The sequence below is a fragment of the Vigna unguiculata genome, chromosome 1 (genome assembly GCF_037176805.1).
Source record: "Vigna unguiculata cultivar grain cowpea cultivar isolate G323 ecotype 2 chromosome 1, ASM3717680v1, whole genome shotgun sequence".
In the NCBI taxonomy this organism is placed as follows: domain Eukaryota; kingdom Viridiplantae; phylum Streptophyta; class Magnoliopsida; order Fabales; family Fabaceae; genus Vigna; species Vigna unguiculata.
Window position 1 is genome coordinate 41,456,882 of NC_140792.1, and position 22,997 is coordinate 41,479,878.

General features: G+C 34.2%; 2 protein-coding genes across 4 annotated transcripts; one reads left to right on the forward strand and one right to left on the reverse strand.

Moving 5' to 3' along the window:
• Positions 1 to 10,757: 10,757 nt before the first annotated feature.
• On the reverse strand, positions 10,758 to 13,446 carry LOC114173168 (Translin family protein). The gene is made up of 7 exons (XM_028057417.2): positions 13,107 to 13,446; positions 12,843 to 12,939; positions 12,628 to 12,743; positions 12,111 to 12,152; positions 11,795 to 11,820; positions 11,435 to 11,570; positions 10,758 to 11,152 (listed from the first exon to the last, which is right to left on the reverse strand). The coding sequence occupies exons 1-7, from the start codon at positions 13,429 to 13,431 to the stop codon at positions 11,031 to 11,033; spliced, it is 864 nt and encodes a 287-aa protein (XP_027913218.2). The 5' UTR covers positions 13,432 to 13,446; the 3' UTR covers positions 10,758 to 11,030.
• Positions 13,447 to 16,623: 3,177 nt separating this feature from the next.
• LOC114187162 (serine/threonine-protein kinase PCRK1-like) lies at positions 16,624 to 22,098 on the forward strand. Of its 3 annotated transcripts, none has more exons than XM_028075320.2 (5): positions 16,624 to 16,928; positions 17,625 to 18,016; positions 18,719 to 18,979; positions 19,959 to 20,081; positions 21,009 to 22,098. In XM_028075320.2, exons 2-5 carry the CDS (start codon positions 17,639 to 17,641, stop codon positions 21,522 to 21,524), a joined length of 1,278 nt encoding a protein of 425 aa, XP_027931121.1. In that variant the 5' UTR covers positions 16,624 to 16,928; positions 17,625 to 17,638; the 3' UTR covers positions 21,525 to 22,098. The 3 variants fall into 3 exon arrangements, with proteins under 3 accessions (XP_027931121.1, XP_027931130.1, XP_085529381.1); XM_028075329.2 differs by having other exon boundaries at positions 16,713 to 16,928; positions 17,630 to 18,016; XM_085673255.1 differs by lacking the exon at positions 16,624 to 16,928 and adding an exon at positions 17,022 to 17,466.
• The last annotated feature ends 899 nt before the right edge of the window (positions 22,099 to 22,997 follow it).

Genomic DNA, 22,997 nt, shown 5'->3' on the forward strand with positions numbered 1-22,997 from the left:
CCTTTTCATACTATAATTAGAAAGTTATAAGGGAGCAGGAAACACTATTTTCTACGGAGAAAAACTTTAAAACAATGATATTTTAACTATTAAATTTTGACAATTTTTTCCTATGATATCATTTTTTGAGTGATTTTTAAATATTGAGAATGAAGAAAAAAAATGAAAAATTACTTAAAAAATGACACCTAAGATTGTAAGAGAAAGTTGTCAAATTTAGTAATCATGACACTTTTACCGAAAATAATTGGCGATGGGGTTTGTGATCTTTTTTTTCTGGTCTGTTCTTCTTAGACAGATGCTCAGAGAGCACTGATACTCAGTGTGCTGATCGTAGACAAAAGTGGGTCGTGCTGGGTTGTTTGAAAAGAATAGCATGTTTATTTTGACACAACCTTCAACAGTTTTCCAGATATGAGAGGGACCATGCCAAGTATGTGTTATGGAAAAGCCTTCTTGTGGATTTTGTAAAATTAATTTTGCAGTGGAAATACTATATTTATACAAGAAGATTAGTTCAACAATAAATCTGGACAATTATTTCCATAAAAATTGCCATGTCAAATAACCAAATTTAACAAATCTGTGTAGAAAAGGAAAAATCATGAATTGTCACAAATGAAAGTCAACAACTTCCACTTTCAAAACTATAAACTCAATCTTACAGTAAACAAACAAATCTCATTATGAGAGGTTTTAACACATGACCTTACTTGATATTACAGTGACCTTGCTTGATATTACAGTAAGAAGTGAAATTTAAGTCTAACTCAATTTTACAAAGTTGACTCGTTGTATCCACTTATATATTATTGTAAATTAATTTTATCTCTAGTTGATCTGAGACTTCCGACTGTTATCTATATTATCTGTAGTTTGTGTTATTATAGTCATTGTTGCTGCAAATTGAAATGGATCATATCTGTGCAATTGTTGATGTAACAGTTATTATTGTTGATCCAAATGCAATGACTACTTGTGCAACATAAGATAAGATAGGGTCTTCAAGGCTAAAGAGGTAGTTGTTCAAATTGAGATATGATAAGATTCATGGTGCAAGTGATATTCTTTGTTTGTAGAGTGAGAAGTGGAAGAACAGGAACTTGGTTACAAAAAAACACTAACACAATTGCAATCACCATCCATTTTGTGCACTGAAATTATTTGATTTGACTTACTTTGCTCCCATTCCACGTGCATTTTCTGTTCACATGAGCTGGTGCTACAGGCCACTTTATCACTTTGTTACTACTTCTTCTTCCTGAGTGCCCCATCTACATCCCTCCATTAATTACTATCCATGCTTCCTCTTAGGGAGCAATGCCTCTCTGTACACTTACTGTGGGGATTTCATTATGTCAGAATCGTGTGTGAAATTTAAATTTAGTGTCGGTTGAGTATGTGGAAACCTTGGTTTTGAGAACTAATACCTACTATTTTCTTTAGTTGTCATTCCATATATAAGAGTTTTAAATAATGTTTTAGAGCTTGATTGATTGTCAGAAATAAGGTTTGCAGAATGTCCTAAAATGGAAGACAGAATTATAGGCAACAGCAGGTTGTATCTCATTTTGGACTTCAAATTATATAAGTACATGTTCTGCATTATCAGCATTATCCATACTTGAAGCTAGCATTGTTCATAAGAATGGCATTCTTGTTTTCTTCTCACTATGATTGGATTCAAATTTGAACATTGCTTTTTTCTTTTTAAACTTCAGTACACAGTTACAAGTTTTGATGTACTAATTTATGTTTGAACTTTCTTAGCTTTAATTCAGACATGTAATTCTAAATTTATTTCCTTAAAGAATGAGGTTTTCCATCAGAATCCCATTTACCTTACTAATACTATCCTATATTTCAATTGTGATGAAAAAAGAACAGTGAAGAACATCTAAGTTTTGCTAAATTAATGGCTGACATGTGTCTTTCATCTTCCTCGGGCCCTCTCACACAATCATTTGACATGAAAATGTATATATATGGTACAACAAGCGGGTACTATTGTTAAAATGTGATGTGATGTGTATTACAGTGTTCGTTCCTTTGTTTTAACGTTAAACAGAACAGATGTTAGATAGAACTGATAAAAGCTAGTAAACATAATTAAGATGCGTGATTAAACTAATTTCATTTCTCTAGTGAGAAAACTTGGTTCTTTACCTGAAATAAACATATCTTCAATCTCTTACTCATTTGCATCATAGTTTAAGTGGATCTATTAATGTTTCTGACATTTTCTTGTGTGAAATGAAATGATTATCTTACTCTAGAAATCGCGATTCAGGTACTCTAAAAGCATTTTATGAAAGAAACTTTATGGTTTTCACTGCAAAGAAAAACTTAAAAAAAAAAAAAAGAAGAAAAAAATCATAGAAGCAACCCGAAAGGATAAGCCATGAGCTGTCAAATTATTTCTTTATCTGATATGACACAGGTAGGGAAAACTGAAATCAAAGAGGAGATACCATTATCCTTTGCCTACATTGTTATTGCACGAGATTCAAAAATTGAGCCTTGGTGCAATTGTGCAAAACTCTTCTTATCTAACAACCCACAACAATCATAATATAACATAATTAGCATCTGGGGTACTTGAGGCTTTCATTTTCAATTTTACAGATGTTAGTTGCATTTTCTGAAGATGGTGAAAATAGAAAAGAAGATTACACTTGCAAACTTTATCTTACATGCTACTTTTGTGATATTAAATTATATTTAAAATTCAACTCTTAATATACTATCAGAGTTCTACTTAAAGTTTATCTTTGAGAAATGTGTTGTTTATTGAGTCTACTATTAGGTTCGCTATCGGATCACATCATATCATCTATTTTTGTCTTACACTCAAGGTGAATATGTTTTGACAGAAGAGAGTCTCTTAAAAGTCATACATCATCAACTAAAATCAAAACCAATTTTAATATATAAGTGGATACAGATCTCATCTTAAAAATTAATTCTATAAAATTGAGTTAAACGTCAAACTCATTTCTTTGTTCCGATTCAAACATGATTCAGCATGCATAGGTTGCATGTGATGGTCTTATATATGATTGCTCTTTGTTGGTGGTGGTAATATATTATTTTTTTTTTTTTAAATGGTTGACTTGTGTTAGGAATCCAAGTGTGAGTCTAAGTCCCACATTGACCAGTATTGAGAAAGTAGAGCACCATATAAGGATCAAGGCCCATAAACCCATTGCCTTAAGGTTTTGGGTTGAGAGTGGTGTCAATGTCTTATGTGGTTGGGCTCAGGTCTCATTGGTGTTGTTCTCCCCGGTGAAATACCCCCTCCTTATAAACCTGACAAGTGGTATCAGAGCCGATGGTTAATACCGGCTCAGACGAGTACAGTATGGTCCTAGTATCGAAAGTCTTCCTGGCAACAGGTCCCAGGTAAGGGTTCCAGGTAAAGCGTGTCCCGTTAAGAATAACGGCGGTACAGAAAAAGGGCAGAAAAGGAGTACTCGTGGTTGGGCAGCTTCCGTTGGAGGGGGAGTGTACCAATGTGGTTGAAGGGACTCACCCTTGAGGGGGAGATTGTTAGGAATCCAAGTGTGAGTCTAAGTCCCACATTGACCAGAAATGAGAAAGTAGAGCACCATATAAGGATTAAGGCCCATAAACCCATCGCCTTAAGGTTTTGGGTTGAGAGTGGTGTCAATGTCTTATGTGGTTGGGCTCAGGTCTCATTGGTGTTGTTCTCCCCGGTGAAACCCCCTCTGTAAAACCTGACAAAGTGGTATCAGAGCCGATGGTTAAAATCGGTTCAGACGAGTGCAGTAAGGTCCCTGTATCGAAAGTCTTCCTGGCAAAGAGTTCCAGGTAAGCGTGTCCCGTTAAGATGAACGGCGGTACGAGAAGGGGTACTCGTGGTTGGGAATGCTTCCGCTGGAGGGGGAGTGTACCAATGTGGTTGAAGGGACTCACCCTTGAGGGGGAGAATGTTAGGAATCCAAGTGTGAGTCTAAGTCCCACATTGACCAGTATTGAGAAAGTAGAGCACCATATAAGGATCAAGGCCCATAAACCCATTGCCTTAAGGTTTTGGGTTGAGAGTGGTGTCAATGTCTTATGTGGTTGGGCTCAGGTCTCATTGGTGTTGTTCTCCCCGGTGAAACCCCCTCTGTAAAACCTAACAATATATATGGTACAACAAGCGGGTACTATTGTTAAAATGTGACCTTGAGCACCAACAGGTATGTGGTTTTATTCGGCAATATGTTGAAGATAATGTTTATAATCATATTGCTAATGAGACACATGCCAGAGCTTTGTGGGAGAAGATTGAGTCTTTGTATGCTTCTAAGTCGGGCAATAATAAATTGTATTTGTTAAATTGCTTGATGAATTTGAGGTACAGGGAGAATTCTTCTATTTCTGATCACTTAAATGAGTTTCAAGGGCTCCTAGATCAATTGTCAGGAATGGGCATAAAGTTTGATGACGAAGTTATGGGATTATGGTTGCTTAATACTCTACCAGAGTCTTGGGAGGTATTTCGGGTTTCAATTACGAACTCTGCCTCGAATGGTGTTGTTTCTTTTCAGATGGCAAAGAGCGGTGCTCTTAATGAAGAGATGAGAAGGAAGGCACATGGTTCTTCATCTCAGTCTGAGATGCTTGTTACAGAAGCTAGGGGGAGAAGTCAGAAAAAGGAACATAAAGGTGGTAGAGAGAAGAGTAGGAGCAAGTCCAAGTCAAGATACAAGAATTTAGAGTGTCATTTTTGTCATAAAACTGGGCACATTCAGAAATATTGTTTTAAGTGGAAAAAGGAGAACAAAGACAAGAAGGGCAAACAGAGAGAGAATGATCATGATGATGATGATCGTGTCACTACTGCTACAGATGGTGATCTTGTTCTTCTTCGTAACTTTGAGTCTGTTAATCTTGTATCTGATGAGAGCATGTGGATTATTGATAGTGGTGCTACACTGCATGTTACACCTAGGAAGGAGTTCTTCACATCTTACACTTCTGGTGATTTTGGAGTGTTGAAGATGGGTAATGATGGTGAGTCTAAAGTGATTGGTGTTGGTGATGTTTGCCTGCAAACCAACATGGGAGTGCAGTTGTTGCTTAAAGGAGTCAAACATGCTCCAGATGTTCGTTTTAATTTAATCTCTGTGCAGTTGCTTGATGATTGTGGTTATGACAATCACTTTGGTTCTAGTAAATGGAAGCTCACTAAAGGTAACTTGGTTATGGCCAGAGGGGAGAGACAATCTAAATTGTATTGGACTAAAGCTTTGGTTGCTAAAGACAGTGTGAATGCTATGTATATGGAGGCATCTTTGTGGCACCGGAGGCTTGGTCATATAAGTGAGAAAGGGCTTAACTGCTTAGCTAAAAAGGATGTGCTTATGGGATTGAGAAATGCAGAATTGGAGAAATGTTCTCATTGCATGGCTGGTAAACAAACCAGAGTATCTTTTAAGAAGCATCCTCCCTCAAGGAAGTCAGAATTGCTTGAATTGGTGCATTCTGACGTTTGTGGCCCATTAAAGGTAAAGTCATTTAGTGGTGCACTTTACTTTGTTACTTTTATTGATGATTGTTCCAGGAAGCTATGGGTCTATGCTCTTCAGCGGAAAGGTCAAGTACTTGAAAAGTTCAAGGAATTTCATGCTATGGTTGAGAGGCAATCAGGCAAGAAGCTGAAATGCATCCGTAGTGATAATGGTGGTGAGTACCGTGGACCTTTTGATGTTTATTGCAGGCAGCATGGTATTAGACACGAGAAGACTCCTCCTAAAACTCCTCAGTTGAATGGTCTAGCGGAGAGGATGAACAGGACCTTGGTTGAAAGGGTTACATGTATGCTTTCAGAAGCAAAGTTGCCTAAGCACTTTTGGGGAGAGGCATTGCTTGCAGCTGTGCATGTTATTAATCTCAGTCCCGCAGTTGCTTTGAATACTGAGGTGCCAGACAAAATTTGGTTTGGTAAGAATGTTAGATATGATCATTTGCGTGTCTTTGGTTGCAGGGCATTTGTTCATGTTCCTAAGGATGAAAGATCCAAGTTAGATAAAAAGACAAGGCAATGTATCTTTATTGGCTATGGTGAGGATGAATTTGGCTACAGGTTTTATGATCCTGTTGAGAAGAAGCTTGTTAGAAGCCGTGATGTACAATTCATGGAAGATCAGACCATTGAAGACATTGATAAGGTGAAGAAGACCACACCCGAGAAAGACAGTAATCTCACTGATGGTAATCCGATGAGGTTGCCCACTCACAATTTGGAGAATGTTGAAACGGAAGCTCAAGACAATGAGCAACATGGTGATGTTGATGATCGACAGTTTGGAAGTGGAGTAGAGGTTCCAATTGATGATGCTCAAGAGGAACATGATGATGATGACGATCTTGGTGATATACCTGAATCACCTCAAGTCCAACTCAGGAGGTCTAATAGACAAAAACAACCTTCTACAAGGTATTCCTGTGATGAGTACATAACCTTGACTGACGGTGGAGAACCTGAGTGTTTTGAAGAGGCTTTGGATAGTGAAGAGAAGAAACAGTGGCTGGATGCAATGCAAGATGAGATGAAATCTTTGCATGATAATCACACTTACGACTTGGTGAAATTGCCTAAGGGCAAAAGGGCATTGGAAACTAGGTGGATTTTCAGGGTGAAACAAGATTCAAATTCTACACTTCCAAGGTACAAGGCCAGATTAGTGGTGAAAGGTTTCAGACAGAAAAAGGGTGTTGATTTCAATGAGATTTTCTCACCTGTGGTGAAAATGTCATCCATCAGAACTGTGCTAAGTTTAGCTGCTACTCTTGATTTGGAGGTTGAGCAGATGGATGTGAAGACAGCTTTCCTTCATGGTAATTTGGAGGAAGAGATATACATGAAGCAACCTGATGGTTTTCTTGTTAAAGGCAAGGAAGATTATGTGTGTAGACTAAGAAAGAGTCTATACGGTTTGAAGCAGGCTCCAAGGCAGTGATATTTCCAAAATTGACAGGTTAAAGAAGACACTTGGCGAGTCTTTTGCCATGAAAGACTTGGGAGCTGCTAAAAGGATTCTTGGCATACATATCTCACGTGATAGGAGAGAAAAGAAGATTTATCTATCACAAGAGCAATACATTAGGAAGGTGTTGCAGAGATTCCAGATGGAAAATGCTAAAGCTGTGAGTACTCCTCTTGCTACTCATTTTAAACTGAGTGTTAAACAGAGTCCTTCAAATGAAGTTGAGAAGACCAATATGAGTAGAGTTCCTTATGCATCTGCGGTGGGCAGTTTGATGTATGCGATGGTGTGTACAAGACCAGATATTGCACATGCTGTTGGTACAGTTAGTCGATTTTTGTCAAACCCAGGTAGAGAGCATTGGAATGCTGTGAAATGGATTTTGAGGTATCTTCATGGTACAGTTGATATGAAGCTTTGTTTTGGAGGTGATAAACCTACTTTGATGGGTTACTCAGACTCAGATTTGGCTGGGGATATTGATTCCAGAAAGTCCACTTCGGGCTATTTGATAAAGTTTGCAGGGGGAGCTGTGGCTTGGCAATCAAGACTACAAAGGTGTGTAGCGTTGTCTACTACAGAAGCAGAGTTCATTGCTATTACTGAAGCATGCAAGGAGGTGTTATGGTTGAAGAAATTCTTGCAGGAGCTTGGTTTTAGGCAAGATAACTATTCATTGTTTGTTGATAGCCAAAGTGCTATCCATCTTGGTAAGAATCCAACTTTTCATTCTAGATCCAAACATATTGATGTGAGGTATCATTGGATACGTGATGCTTTGGATGCTAAGTTGTTGGAGTTGAAAAAGGTTCATACAGATGATAATGGTGCTGATATGATGACTAAAGCATTGCCAAGAGGAAAGTTTGAAGTTTGTTGTGAGATCGCCGGTTTGGCGGTTATCTCCACATAGTTGTGAGGGGGAGATTTGTTGGGTATTGGGCTCCCTTCCTATGTGGAGAAAAGGCCCAAAATTTGAGAAGCCCATGTCTCACTTAAACCTAGTGGAGAGGAGGCTATAAAATAAAGAGAGAGGCAGAACAATAGAGTAAGAATACACTGAAAGCCCTAACACATAGAGGGAGAGGTAGAGGGAAAATTCTGTTCACGTTTTTCATAGAGCTGTCGCAGTAAATTCGGCGCTGCGGATTCGTTCACCGTTGGATCGGGCTGAAATTTTTACAGCAGGTTCGGAACTCATTGCTCTTCATTCTGACCGGTCGGATCTTTGATACGAGGTCTGAGTTGGGAGATATTAATTTCGCACTGCAGCAGTGATTTGTAGAGGTTTTCCTCTCTTGTTCTTCTCTATTTGAAAGCTTTGTTGCTTTGTTATTTGGTTGGGTGTTGGCACTAATTTGTGCTATTGATTAAGACTCTTTTGTACTCTTGTTGATCATAGTGAAGCTATTTCTTTGGTCTGGACGACTCGTGGTTTTTACCCTTGATTTGAGGGGTTTTCCACGTTAAAAATCTTGGTGCCTTTATTTGTGCTTTTGGTGGTTTATTATTGCTGCTCTTTGATTATTGCTCCTCATAGATTCTTGCAAGTTAGGGGAAATTATATCCGCTGCATTCTCTGGTATATTGTTTGTTATTGTTTTCCCCATCAACTTGGCATGAGATATACGAATTGTTGGCACATAACATAACAGGGGACATCGTTTGGGTTGCTTAGTTGATTGGAGTGTATGTTGGTAGTTTGTAACTTTTTTAATGTATCACTATTAGGGATATCAACGGGGCGGGTAAGGTACGGGTAGTAGCTCCCCCGTATCCATATTCGTTAGATATCCGTTGGATATCCGTTATGTGGATACCCGTCTATGTTTTTCATATCTGCGGGTATCCACAGGTACCCACGGATATTTACAAAAATAAATATTTAATCATAATTAGTGTTTGGATTAACAAGTTCACCTTCTACGATTGATTCTTGAAAAACAAACAAATAAAAAATCACTAACAATTTATATTGTAGTTTATTTTTGAATGAAATATTAAAGAAATTACTAACTTCATTAATGTCCACATCTTGTGCAACACTATATATATATATATATATATATATATATATATATATATATATATATATATATATATGAGGATATTTTTGTGAATTAAAGTTTAACGGGTACGGGTATCCATGAGTACAGATACTATGATACTCGTCCCACCCCGTTAAAATGCGGGTATCAAAAATATCCGTACCTGCAGATAGCGGGTATTCATTTTTAATATTCGTTTTCTATCCGTTGCGAATTTTTTTTGACATCTCTGATCGGTACTTTAGTTTACTTACACTATTGCAAAAAAGGAAAGTTGATGAATTACAATGTTGATATTTTTTATACACGATATTGTTTTTTTTTTTTCTTCTTTTGGGATTTTGGTCTCATGTTTTAAATATTTTTAAAAAAATCAATTTCCAATTTTATATACACTTTAATTTATTGCCTTCATTTAGTTAAACTTCAAACCAAACATGTTTTAAGATACAGAAATAAATAATTTCATTAATGAAAATCTAAAAGAACAAGTCAAAACTATAATTTTTTCTGAAATAGAAAGATTAAAAAATACATATATGAAAATCCTAAGTCAAAAGTTGAAGTGTCAGATTTACTATTTAACAAATAACAATTACTATTTGCTTCGTGTTTCATTCATGATTAGCATTTAAAGACATAATACTAGAAGTATTTGTTAGCATATACAACAAAATCAAAATCACAAAAAATTATAAAATTTTAATTTAACAGGTTAAATTTGAGGTTATTATTTGTTTAATTTTTAAGACCTCACTTTGTTATGCAATGGCATATAAAACTACTTGTAGACATTGCCTAAATTTGTCATGATTTTGAATATATATATATATATATATATATATATATATATATATATATATATATATATATATATCCGTGTTATTGTTTTTATATACACCTCTTTTTTTCAGTGTTTACTTTTTTTTATAATATATTTGATATTTATGAAATTTTTATTTAGAATTCTATTATTATATTTATAACTTTTTTTTGTTGTTTCAAATTAGATTTTATATAATATACTTTTTCCCATAATTTTTATTTTTTTAAAGAAATTATACATTATATTTTTATACAATTATTCTTCAATGGCTCTCTGATTTTCAATTAGTGCTTTCTTGTTGTATCAGGAAAAGTTGAAAGTTTTATTTGATTGTATCATGGTTTTAATTTTAAAATTTCTCACATTTTTCGAGCAAACCCTATGCGCCACGATTAAGTTAGTGTGAATACATGTTACTTCTTCACATAAATTTTGATTTTAGAAATAGATTTGATGTCATAATATAGATTCTCTTAATTCATAGATTTTGATTTAACTTCTTGTATTTTTTGTTGTATTGTTTCTTTTTCTCTTATATGTGCTGGAGATGAGAATTAGTTACTATTTAAACAAATATAGACACAAATATGATAATATTATTGCTTTAACAAAAAATAAATAAAACCTAAATTCCAAATGAGCATCTAGAATAGATGCTAATTTTTACATAAAAAATAGAGACAAGTATAATCAAATCCAGACCGGTTATCCCAACACCAGTTTAAGCTTGTACATACCGTGTTACTTGCTAAATAAACGAATTACCTCCTTGATTCTCACTTTCATGTCTCCTGGATTCCTTAATTAACATCAATTTATAGCTGGAAATTACTTCATTCAGTTCAATGATGACCAAAGAGGTGAGATTAAAAAGTCAATCATCGGTGAATTGAACGTACCATATTTTCCATTTAGAACATTGTGAAAACAGAGTTCCCAGTTCTCGCAATGGTTTTGAGAGTCAGCACCAAATATAGACAATTGTATTCTTGCTACTGAATTTTTGACTTGCCTTCATCGAACATTACAAATAGAATTCCAGTTACAGCTAACAGAAAGTCCAGCAGCATATTAAAGTATTTAAGGTGCATAATTGTTGAGCAGTCAGTAAAGCTCCATGTAGTAAGTTCTCTTGCTTTGGCTTAACAGCTATCACAACTAAAGATTGTCCTTTGGTTCCTTGATCTCCAGGTCTCCAATTGTCTCACCATTCGGTGTCAAACCCCGAATTTTAACATCATAATAAACTTCTTCTACTTTTCTTAGGTCATACTTCATGCCTGCCATGTCAAAGGTTGAAAGATATCATCCAAACGGACGGTATGAGTGAACACAACTCCTCTATGAAAAAGTAATATATGCAAACAGTGCAAGTATCTTTGGTGCACGTCTTTTGGGGAGGGAGAGTGAGCCATAGCTGGTATATATATGTTCTTTTAATTATCGCCCGTTTCTGGGTAATGCCGTTACTCATTGCAGTTAGTAGACTAATCTTGCTTTAAGATGATAGATATTTGTGTCAACATTGAGAATGCATGGACAAGGTACAAGTAATAACATACCATCAAACTTCTTTCGCAAAAAATCATTGCGAAGATTAAGCATACGAAATGCAGCATGGAGGTCTGTCAAGAACTTTAAGACCTTCTTTGGACAATCGTAGTTCCCAGCTGTCACTTGATTCACCACATACCTTGGCTGCAATGTCAAATGAATAGAAAATTAGGTTGCAATAGTCATGATATTTTTTTCTTAAAAATACAGAAGTATGATAATCTGTTGTGTCTGTATATACAAACATTTATCCACATCTCTAGTCTACGTTCCTCTTGACAAAATATGGTTAAAACGTAGTGTTAGTGAATATCTCCTCTATTTTGTGCAAGATGATACGTAGCAGTTCAGAGGAAGTTAGTTCTTACCAATTCATTAGACATAAAACAGACACCTGCATGGTAAAAAATGAATCAGTACACATACGATACGACAAACATATGAAATTTTGGTTGACTAATTTAATCAGGAAAAAAAATTAAGGAATCATCAGTACTAATGAAATGACTAATGATGACTAAATATAACACTAACATACACATTTGAAAATTATAACCATATTTAAGTTGACCACGCTCCCTGATGGAAGCTAGCCCAAGAATAAGCGCAATAGGATCATATTCATCTCCAGAAACGATTATTACACAGTTAATGCCAGCCAAGTACATATTTTAAAAGACTCACCTATTAAGTAGTCTTCAACGTCTAGACCAAAGTCTGAACCCACTGCAAAACAACAATTAGCATACAGAATTACTAAATCTCAGTGACTAGGGATGAATGGTAAGTAGTCGACGTCATGGCAAAAAAACAGGGAGGAAAAAACAACACAATTTGCTTCCACTTATTCTGAGTGACGAAATACAATTGCGGTATAGTGCATATAGAAGATAAGTAGATAAATTGCCATAAACTATCAACCATACAAGATTACCACAATCCTAACTTAAATGCCTCTTAGAATTTAAAACAGTGTTGAAAAAGGTTCGAAAATTTAACTTTCCAAAAGATGCTTAGCTCTCTGATTTAGATGTTAAAACCCCCTGTTAAGGGAAATTTACACAAGGCAAGACACTTAAATACAAACAAAGAATTCAATGGCATCTGAGGCGATAAAACCGTTGATTGATTGAATGGAAGGCTTTGGTACTTCTAACATATGTAGGGCATACTTCAAATTTTAAAGAGTATTAAGACATACACCCAAGTTTTTCCTCAGCCTCTTTGTGCTCGAGAAGGCTTCCTGTTTCTAGCCAGTGCATGAACGTAAGCATCGAAACTACAGTCTGTGTTTCACTCTTCCAATCACCATGATACCTACATTACACAAGAAAAAAAAAAAGGCAAAATTACAAACACACGAAAAATTAAAACATATAAAAAAAAAAGATGAAAAGTTCCTCCGAATTTAATCACCGATAGTATTGCCCAGAGCTTCCTCCAAGAACTTCAGCGAGTTCCTTATACTGCTCCTTTAACACACTGACCTGAGACTTGGCCTTCTCTAAAAGCCCTGTTCGAACCCAAAAAATCAAATATCCATGAGATAACGACAGAATGACAGAATGCATTGCCTTGCTACAATAAACTAAATCATAAACAAAATAAACTTAACACACTTCAACCCTCAAAGTAGTTAGGGTTAAGGAAAGAAGAAGAGCATAATGTGTTCGGTGGTACCGGGAGTGGGGCGAGACTGATGAACGAGAAGAAGAGTGGCATAGATGAGCCTAGTGGAGGACTCAATCTCCGAAACGACGCTTCGAATTCGGTCGCGGAGCGTTCCAGATTGTTCCAGCTGAACCCTAAACGAGTCGAACTGCTTCTCTAGCGACGACTGAGGCTCCGCCATTGAGGAGGAGAAGCACGAAACGGGGGCTGAAAGGTGAAACGTTTCGGGTCTCCGAAACGGGGATACGAGAAGGAGAGGGTTAGGGTTTAAGGATCGAGAGAAAACGTGGCAGTAGGGAGCCACATTTCGAAACGCTGGTTTCATATATTGCATGGTATTAATGTGAAGGTTTTCGTTTTCCCTTTCTTTTGGTGCATGCCTAGTGGCGCTCTAAACAAAATTATCTGTCTTCGTGGATATTTGTGGATAAAATTTTTGATGAATAGTTATTATTCGTAGATATTTATTATTTGCAGTAGTAGATATTTTAATACCTGTTTATAAATAGGTTAGGTACGGATATCATACTATTCGTATCTGCAGATATCCGTTACTCGTAAAAAATTAAAATTTAATTTATATTTTATTAAGTTAAATTTAATTAAAATTAACAGTATATTTTATTATGTCAAATTTAATTTAATTTATATTTTATTTTTATAATTTTATATTAAAAAATTTATAAAATATTTTTTTTTAATATTTACGGGTATCGCACGGTCTTTAAAAATATTCGTATGTATTTTTTAAGCGGATACCCGACGAGTAAACGAGCGAATAATAGACAGATTTTTTTTGACGGGTCGAGTTGCCAATAGGCATTATCTGTGCCTGACCCGAACAATTGTCATCCCTATGCTCTGCTGTGTATATATAATGAGTATGTTTACATTTGTTATTTACATTTTTTTCCCTTTCGGTTCATCTCAAAATTGTTAATTATATAAAAATACTTACATAAGATTTGGATTATTTTAACTAAAAAACTAACATGTCCTAAGTGACATGTATTACATTTTTTTTTATCAAAGTTGTCATAACCTTACATGAGTTTCAAGAGTTTGACAACAAAAACAATCATTCCAAATCAAACTAGTTTTTTAATAAAATACTATTACTTTAATTTTTTTTCTCTTAACCCCATTTGCTTAACTATGTTTTATTTAAATCTTGTAAATATCTTGTTTTATGTTTAACTTGTTTAATTTAGGGTCTTTTATTTTGAAAGAAATTATCATTTCAATGTATTAATTTTTTTTTATTTAGAAAATATAAAAACAGATTAGAAAAACAACAATAAAGAGTAAAGCATTTATAAGTCAAAACTAACAATCTAGAATGGTGGTAAACTTATCATGTATCAAGTTCATGAACCAGGTAGAATGTTTCTCTTTGAAAACAAGAAGGGAATAACTTAAAATGCAATGATAAACAACACACATTTTTTATGCATATAGATAAACTTAGAGCATCTCCAATTAGAGCAATTTAGGACTTAAAATATCATATCATAATCAAGTTGATTTAGTTATATTTTAATAGAAGAAATTATAAACAACTCATTGTTTTACATATTTATTTATTTATTTAAATAATATAATAAAAAGTGTGGAGATAGTTATTTTTATTAGTAAGTAACAATTACATGAAATAGGAAAGTCTGATTTCTTTTATATTGTTCATATCAGACTTTGGTCTTCAAGATGAATCAACTTCTAGAGATCGGACAAATATATATATATATATATATATATATATATATATATATATATATATATATATATATATATAGTTTATCAATATTTATGTAACTGTGATTACGAGCATTTTGGGTTCAATAATATAAGAAGAATTCTCGAAAAACTTTTGATTATGGAGAGAAACTTAACTTTTGACAATTTTTTTTAAGACTTATACACAATGATGGAAACAAAGTAGATAACCGTCAATTACTCACAATTGATGTTCATCAACTTCTATTTGAGATTTGAAACTAAAAAAAAAAAAAAGACAATATAGAGGTCTAAGCAATTTCAAAGTATATAATATATGCATTGTTGGATATGTAAGACCGAATTGGCTAAGTGATGCTCATTAGCGTTATTTGTTTTTCAAAAATGATATTAGGAGAATTTGTCTTATTATTACTTACTTGATACTTATTTAATAAATACTCATGATTTCTTTTACCCGTAAATATTCACACATACTTTTTTTTTTAAATGTTAGATTATTATATTATTTTAAAATATACAACCAAATAAAAAGAATGATCTTAAACTATAATCCAAATAAAAATATTAATATAAAGAAGTTAAATAACAAAATATAAATTTAAACAAATTAAATTAATTTTAATTTCATAAGTCAAAAAATATTTAAATATATAAAATTATTTGTATACAATTTTGTAATTGTTAATATTTTTCTAACTAATCTTTTAGATTTGGTCAATTGATTTCAAAAAATGGATAAAAATCACATGAATGGGGTATAATATTTGGTAAATAAATTTGGAATAAGTTTATTTTTATTATTTTCTTTTATAAAGATTATATTTAAAAAAAAATGATCTTTTGACTACTAAATTTTGACAATTTTCTCTTACAATTTTATGTGTCATCTTTTAAGTGATTTTTTATTTTTTATTTTTTTCAGTTTCAATCTTTCAAAACCACTTAAAATTACACATCATGTTATAAAAGAAAATTATCAAAATTTAGTAATCCAAAATATTTTTAAAAAATGGCCTCTTGTCCAGTACCTTGTTTACTCCGATGCGTAAAAATATATTTGAATCATGACTCCAGTTATCTTTTAAGACACCCCTAATACAGCAATTGTCACTAATTGTTTGAACAGTCTAATTTATAAACACCATTCACTTTTTCTTTTTTTTTCTCTTTCTTCTTCTCTCAATTTAAACATTTATATACACTCACTCACTAGAATATCGTATTTTTATAAATTATCCTAAGAGATTAGTATGAATAAGATACACTCTTTGCAGTTACATGTCTATGCAGAAAAATAATAAATTAATTACTCTTCCATGTATGCAGTCAAACACTTAACATGAAAGGAAGAAGCGTGGTGGAAGGTTCACCATGACATGACTATGACGAAGAAATGAAATGTGCATTTCTTTCATCGTTGCTATCTTAACTTTCCAATTATATTCCTTTTCATTCTATTGTGCTTCTTCCACGTTCCTTCCAAAGTTTTTCTTTTCACGTTTTGGATAAGTTATTTCATTTCGTCCAAATTCTGCGTATATTCATTTATGCACTTCACTATCCACTGTTCCTACCATTAGTGTAAGAGAATGTATGGATCAGAATATTTATAAAAAATAATGAGATTTTCTTACAGTAGTCTTTTGTTTTTATTTTACTTACTTTACAACATTGTTTTTAAGATTTTCTTTTTAATGTAAGAAATTTATAATCTAAGCATTATATTAGAATTAAATAATCGTAATTTTAAAGCTCATAATTTCAACATTTAGGTTCTTAAATTCTAGAGTCACTCTTGTCAAATCCAAAACCACACCCTTTTCACACTCTTTTTATCATGTTAATGAAGCTTCCAATATTTATTACTTACTTTATTAGGCTGAACTTTGTTCGGTAAACTAAGGTGACCAAGCCAGCATCTGCTGCCGTGTGGAAAACTTCTCTTAAACTCATTCTTTCTCCTTTCACTCTCTGAAGTCTCCACTTTTGGAGGCAAATGAAATGGTGCTGGTCCTCTTCGGAATCTTGACCCAAAGGGGACTGCCAACATCTCACTTCTGTTAGATCAAAAGTTTCCTTTTGCACCAACCAGAGGTGAGTTTCACCCCCAAAAATCTCTCCTTTTTGTAGTTGTTCCTTTTGTATGAGTAAAGGGTGCATGCAACTGATCCCATATGATCCTTAATACGATTCCGGGCTTCTACACTTTCAGATTGTTATATGGATGACCAATTTGGACACTTTCTAGTCTTAATCTTATTTCCCGAAAACAAAATTTTGTTTCCATTACTAATTTTTAACCTTTTGTAGTTTTAAAAATTGACTTATCTGGTACGGGTTGATGGTTTCTGTTGGTATTTCTGAAAGTATAGAGATTTGGTATTGCCCCCAAAGACAAAAATTGAATTCATTTTGTATTTCACGAAAGCAAAACTTAGTTTCTGTTAGTATAAATGGTTAATTGGGCTACTTCCTAGATTGTGACTGGTTATCTGAATACTTCTGACTTGTTTAGCTTTTGCTGGGGGTAAAAGAGACATGGAACAGTGATTGAAAACATTTATATTTGGATTATCTAAAATTGGAGATGTCGATGACAGTGGGAATTAGGCTGACAAGGATGCTCTAGAAGGTGTTTGATGATATGGTTATTTGAAGCAAGGGTTTTTTTTTTCTTTGTGAATTCAATTTGAGGATTCTTCGTCATATATATGTCTTTACATTAGATGCTGTGTTGCTTCTAAATGAATATAAAAATCTCAACATTCTCTTCTGAAAATGAAAATGCAGTACAGTCAGCAGCCATGAAGTGTTTTACATTCTCCTATGGAGAGAAGAAAGATGAGCCTAAAGGCTTGCGATCAACATCGGGCCGGTCGGAGAATTCCACGTGTGCTGATATTAGAAGATCTGGTTCTGAGTTAAATTCTCAGGAAGTTTCAGACAATGGCAGCACAGAATCTCTCAGGAGGAATGCAATACCCAGTTTGTCCCAGAGGTCCAGCAACCTCAGAGTGTTTACTGTTTCTGAACTGAAATCAGCCACAAAGAATTTCAGTCGCTCTGTTATGATTGGAGAAGGCGGGTTTGGGTGTGTCTACCTGGGATTGATCAAAAGTGTGGAGGTCCCCTCTGGAAGAATTGAAGTTGCAGTTAAACAGCTTAGTAAAAGAGGAATGCAGGTAAGAGTTTGGCTTCTGTTTTTATCTTAGGCCCTCTCCAATGTAGGGTTCATCTTATGATGTCTCATTTATTATGTGTGTTCCTATCATTTGTAAATCTTCTTGCATTTTTTGCCTCTGCAGAACACCCACAATCCATTTTTTTATTCTTATGATTCATAGTCTTGAATTTCATGTTACATCAACATACTCCTGTCTTAAGCCTGTGATCCTTGCATTGGAGATGCCCTTAGTAAAGGCATTGTCATGCACTAGTCTGTAATTAGTTTTCTCTGTGCTTTTTGATATCTCGAGGAGAGATATAATGTATATATTACAAGGGGTAGCAAACTAGATGGATTAGATAAATTTTATTTTGGATAATAATCGGTGGGATATAAAATTTCATTAAACCATTTTGATCCATTAAAAAATTACTTGAAAATCCGATCTCCTATCTGATCTACGATAAACTTTTACGATTACTTTTTTAGAAAGTTTAAAGGAAATGTGGATGTTTGATATTTTCATTGCATACATCCGATGCACATGCTTAAAGTTAACTATAGAAGCCATGAAGAGTAGCTTCTCTGTTGGATGTGAATTTGATGTGCGTTCCAAAACACACTAAGATGCTATGGTTGCTACTGAAGATATGAATTATTTGTTTCTATGTATTGTTTCCTCCGTTTTAAATTTTGGTACTCTACTTTTGGCTTGTAGGGGCACAGGGAATGGGTGACAGAAGTGAATGTTCTGGGTGTTGTTGAGCATCCGAATCTTGTGAAACTAGTGGGTTATTGTGCAGAAGATGATGAAAGAGGAATCCAGCGGCTTCTGATTTATGAATACATGCCTAACAGAAGTGTGGAACACCATTTATCCCACCGATCAGAGGCTCCTCTCTCATGGAGTAGGAGATTGAAAATAGCACGAGATGCAGCTCGTGGATTAACATACCTGCATGAAGAAATGGGTTTTCAGGTATAGGTTTGTGGCACAAGTTTCATAAATTCCTATTCAATTTAATAAGCCTTTCTCTACAAATCTTTCTCTGCACATTTATATAATCCACATCCCCAATGGAAAAAGGTGAATTATTCTGTCCTCACCAAATAGATGCTAACATTATACTTTCCTCTCCCTCCCCCTATGACATGAAATGTGTTAGTCCATTTAATGCAAATAACTACTAATGAGTTCCCCAGGGACATTTTTCCTCTGTACAACTTCAGCTAGTTTTGAGCATCCTATCATTGATTTTACACAGACTTTAGGACTTCAAATAATGAAATGATGTTTTTAAATACCCTTGTTAATGACTTTGGAACTTAAAATCTTTATTTCATCTTCTAGCATTCCAGAGTCTACCTACTAAGCTAAAAGGCTGTTTGTTATCTGATACATTTTTTCATATATGGGAATCATGAATCGTAGGAATTATAATACTCATGAATGACTAAATTCTATTTGGTTAATAAAAAATATTGCTAGAAATTTTTAATTTATTACTGTGTTAAATGATGTAATAAGGCTAACATGGTGTTTTTGTCATTAAAATTTGTATTTAATTAAGAAAAGTTAGCTTCCTACCTTCTTTCGTAAGAATCTTTCTTGAGGGTGTTATTTTTTAAAGTAAACTAAACATACAAAATATAGTTTACCAATTTCAGAATTCACGGGAAACTAAAATTTTTCTTTCTACTCACAAAGATAGGAAAACTAGTTGTAAGAGGCTTGTTCACGTTAAAATAGACTAAAGCATAAAACATGTTAGTTTCTTGGGGAAGGCACTGTAATTTAATCATATCTCACGAGAGAAGTGTAATTTAGCTAGAAAAGAAGAAAGGTATCTCGGAGGAGTTAATTTGAGTACTTTGATCAATGTCATGTTTAATTTATATACCATTCATATCTTGGTGCAGTTGATTAATGATATGCTAACTATGTACGCATAATGCAGATAATTTTCAGAGATTTCAAATCTTCAAATATCCTTTTGGATGAACAATGGAATGCAAAGCTCTCAGACTTTGGGTTGGCTAGGTTGGGACCATCAGATGGACTGACTCATGTCTCAACCGCGGTATGCCTATGTGTACTATTAATCTATGATTTTGTAAATAGATGTTGCTAACATTTGAAGACCGGTAATTGCCTTTAATCTTTTTAACTAATTATTCACATGAGAAAGTAGAGAAATTCAAAACAAGACTAGGGTAAATCTGTGTTGGCAATAGTCCAACCACAATCTTTTAGTGACCAACCCATATGAAAAAAATAACTCATCAATCTTTAGTCGTCTGTAGATCTAGTGAGGCTGAATAAAGATTGTGTCAAATATGAAGTATAATAGAATGAATATTGATTCAGTTCTGAAAATCGTAAGAAAGTCTCTGTCAAAAGTTGAGTTCATTTCTTGATTATTCTTACAAAATGATTAAGGCCTAACTCATGAGGCGAGGTTTATATCCATTTATATTCTGTATTTGACATTATTTATAGTTGATACGAGATTTTAAGTTTTTTCCAATACACTTCCTCACATCAGATACTATTGGACATCATATGTGTATAACATGGCGAGTAATCCTTTTAGATAGACTCTAATATAACAGATAAAGAAAGAAGAACCTTTATTAATTCTGAATGATGCAAAAGCTATCTTCTTAGGGTGAACAAAAGCTATCTATACCTGTACAGAAAAGCTACGAACATAGATTACAGTTAACTAACACTAGCACATAGTCAAGAAGCCAACTAATGACTATTTTGATACAAAATAAAACAGAAAACAAAAATTATAACAGCAAATAATGTATACTCAATCTAAATTCAGCTTTCATTTTATCACTGTTATTTCAACATGGGCATGCAGATATTTAAGTTACCCTTTTAGCACCCCTTTTGTTGTTCAAGTGTGTAGCATATTGCTCAACAGCACCAAACCATAAAAAACTGGAATCCATGACTCTATATTACTTGTGTTCATATGGCTGCCTATGCTTGTCAGGTTGTGGGAACAATGGGATATGCATCTCCAGAATATGTTCAAACTGGACGTCTAACATCAAAGAATGATGTGTGGAGCTACGGTGTCTTCCTTTATGAACTCATCACCGGTAGGCACCCTATAGATCGAAATCGCCCCAGAGGTGAGCAGAAGCTCTTGGAATGGATAAGGCCATACCTATCAGATGGGAGGAAATTTCAACTGATATTAGACCCAAGACTTGATAAGAAACAAATCTTCAAATCGGCCCAGAGACTTTCTATGATAGCAAACCGATGCTTGGTAAAAAATCCAAAGAATCGCCCAAAGATGAGTGAGGTATTGGAAATGGTGAATGGGATGGTAGAATCATCCTCATCCTGTTCCAGTCCACAATTGCCCTTGAGGAGTGTGTCAAGAGTGGAAAGTTCCCAGGATACTGAAACAAATAACAAGAAACGGACCATGGATCAGAAGCCTGGAGAAAGTAATTGGTTTGCTAGGATGTGGAGACCAAAGCTTGTAAGAACATGTTGATTATTGCAATTTAAAACCATCAAGCCTGAGAAAAATTTCTTCATGATCAGGGAAGAGCTCATGCTTGATATGGTGTCTCCATCCATGCTGTCATAACATAAATACTGTGTGCAACTTCTCTCTTGATAGGATGTGTATAAATCTGCCATCACATACTACTTACCAAGTACCATAGCTGTTTCTTTCTTGTCAAGTTATTGAGGAAATTTTCTGCGATGATTTGTGAACCTAAGGAGAGACGACAGGTTTCTGATGTAAAATAGTTTAGCTATAGAGTTTTAAATTAATCTTGAGCCTCATCTTGTAATTTTACTCCTTCTAATAGAGGTCCCTGGAAGTTCTGCAGTGTCTGAAACAAATGCATAAAATGCATGAATGATTCTTGCCTAAGATCACAAGCCAAGAAATTAATTCCTACTTGGAAATCACCTTATCCTTGAGTTTCTTTGGTTGAACTGATATAGGTTTAAAATTACGTGAACTTGTGATTGTTGAGATATTATGTGCTCTTTAAAAAAATGTACGAATGATTATTATGATAGTTTATTTATATAGGTTGATTTTGTCTGTGTAAGATTTTCATATTATTACCAAATCATCATGTAATAATGTCACAATCAATGGTACCAGATTTAAAACCAAAGTCAAAAAGGGTTTCATTGCCTTTCTGACATTAATATCGTCTAAACCTCAAGCAGCAACATCCAGCCATTGGTAAGTCATAAGGGTGGGATTTATATGTAAAATGACCCATCATTGAGAATGAATAAGTTATTTGCTTTGCTCATAATCCTAAGCTTTAAGAGAGGCTATTGAGGATAAGAAGACTTGATAAAAAAACAAGTGATCAAATTAATCATACTGGAACCATGCTATGATTGGTGAAGAACTGATGCATATTTTACAATGGCATGTTGTGGCAGAAAAGTGCAGCCTTTTTATCTGCTCTTAGAGATGTGTATAAATCTGCCATGTGCCAGCATATGCAACTTGTGAATTAGCATAGGTGCTGCTTCTGTGTTGTCAAGGCAATTGAGGAAATTGATTATGAATCTCGTGGGAGACTATAGCTTTCCATGGAAGACACTGTAGGCATCTTGGCTGATACTAGTGGTGCTTCTATCTGTTCCACTTTTTAGAGAAACCATAATTGCTGAAAAGTAACCACTCAAGAGAAAATGGTTGCAAAAGTCTAGCTATATTTTTAAACAAATCTTCATCAAGATATTCTGGTTTTACTACTTCCATGAGAGTTCTCTACAGCTTTTGCAGGGTCCTACATGCATAAACAGATTTCATTTTAATGTTCTCAACACAAATATACACATTTCCCTAATAAATGTATAAACATTTCCCTACAAGCCATCAAAGTTTACACGAACTTAATTTTTTTTTTTTAATTTAAATGTTTCATAAATTGAATTAAATAGTTCATGAATAACTTTTTTTATACCTTTATATGCGAATAAAGTA

Excerpts from the sequence above, each read along its gene's own strand:
- LOC114187162 (XM_028075320.2), top strand. The coding sequence starts at position 17,639 with ATGAAGTGTTTTACATTCTCCTATGGAGAGAAGAAAGATGAGCCTAAA. Across the intron at positions 18,017-18,718 it reads TTAGTAAAAGAGGAATGCAG|GGGCACAGGGAATGGGTGAC; the intron begins GTAAGAGTTTGG and ends TTTGGCTTGTAG. Across the intron at positions 20,082-21,008 it reads TGACTCATGTCTCAACCGCG|GTTGTGGGAACAATGGGATA; the intron begins GTATGCCTATGT and ends TATGCTTGTCAG.
- LOC114173168 (XM_028057417.2), bottom strand. The coding sequence starts at position 13,431 with ATGCAATATATGAAACCAGCGTTTCGAAATGTGGCTCCCTACTGCCAC. Across the intron at positions 12,153-12,627 it reads GGCTGAGGAAAAACTTGGGT|TGGGTTCAGACTTTGGTCTA; the intron begins GTATGTCTTAAT and ends GTTGTTTTGCAG. Across the intron at positions 11,821-12,110 it reads CGTTGAAGACTACTTAATAG|GTGTCTGTTTTATGTCTAAT; the intron begins GTGAGTCTTTTA and ends TTTACCATGCAG.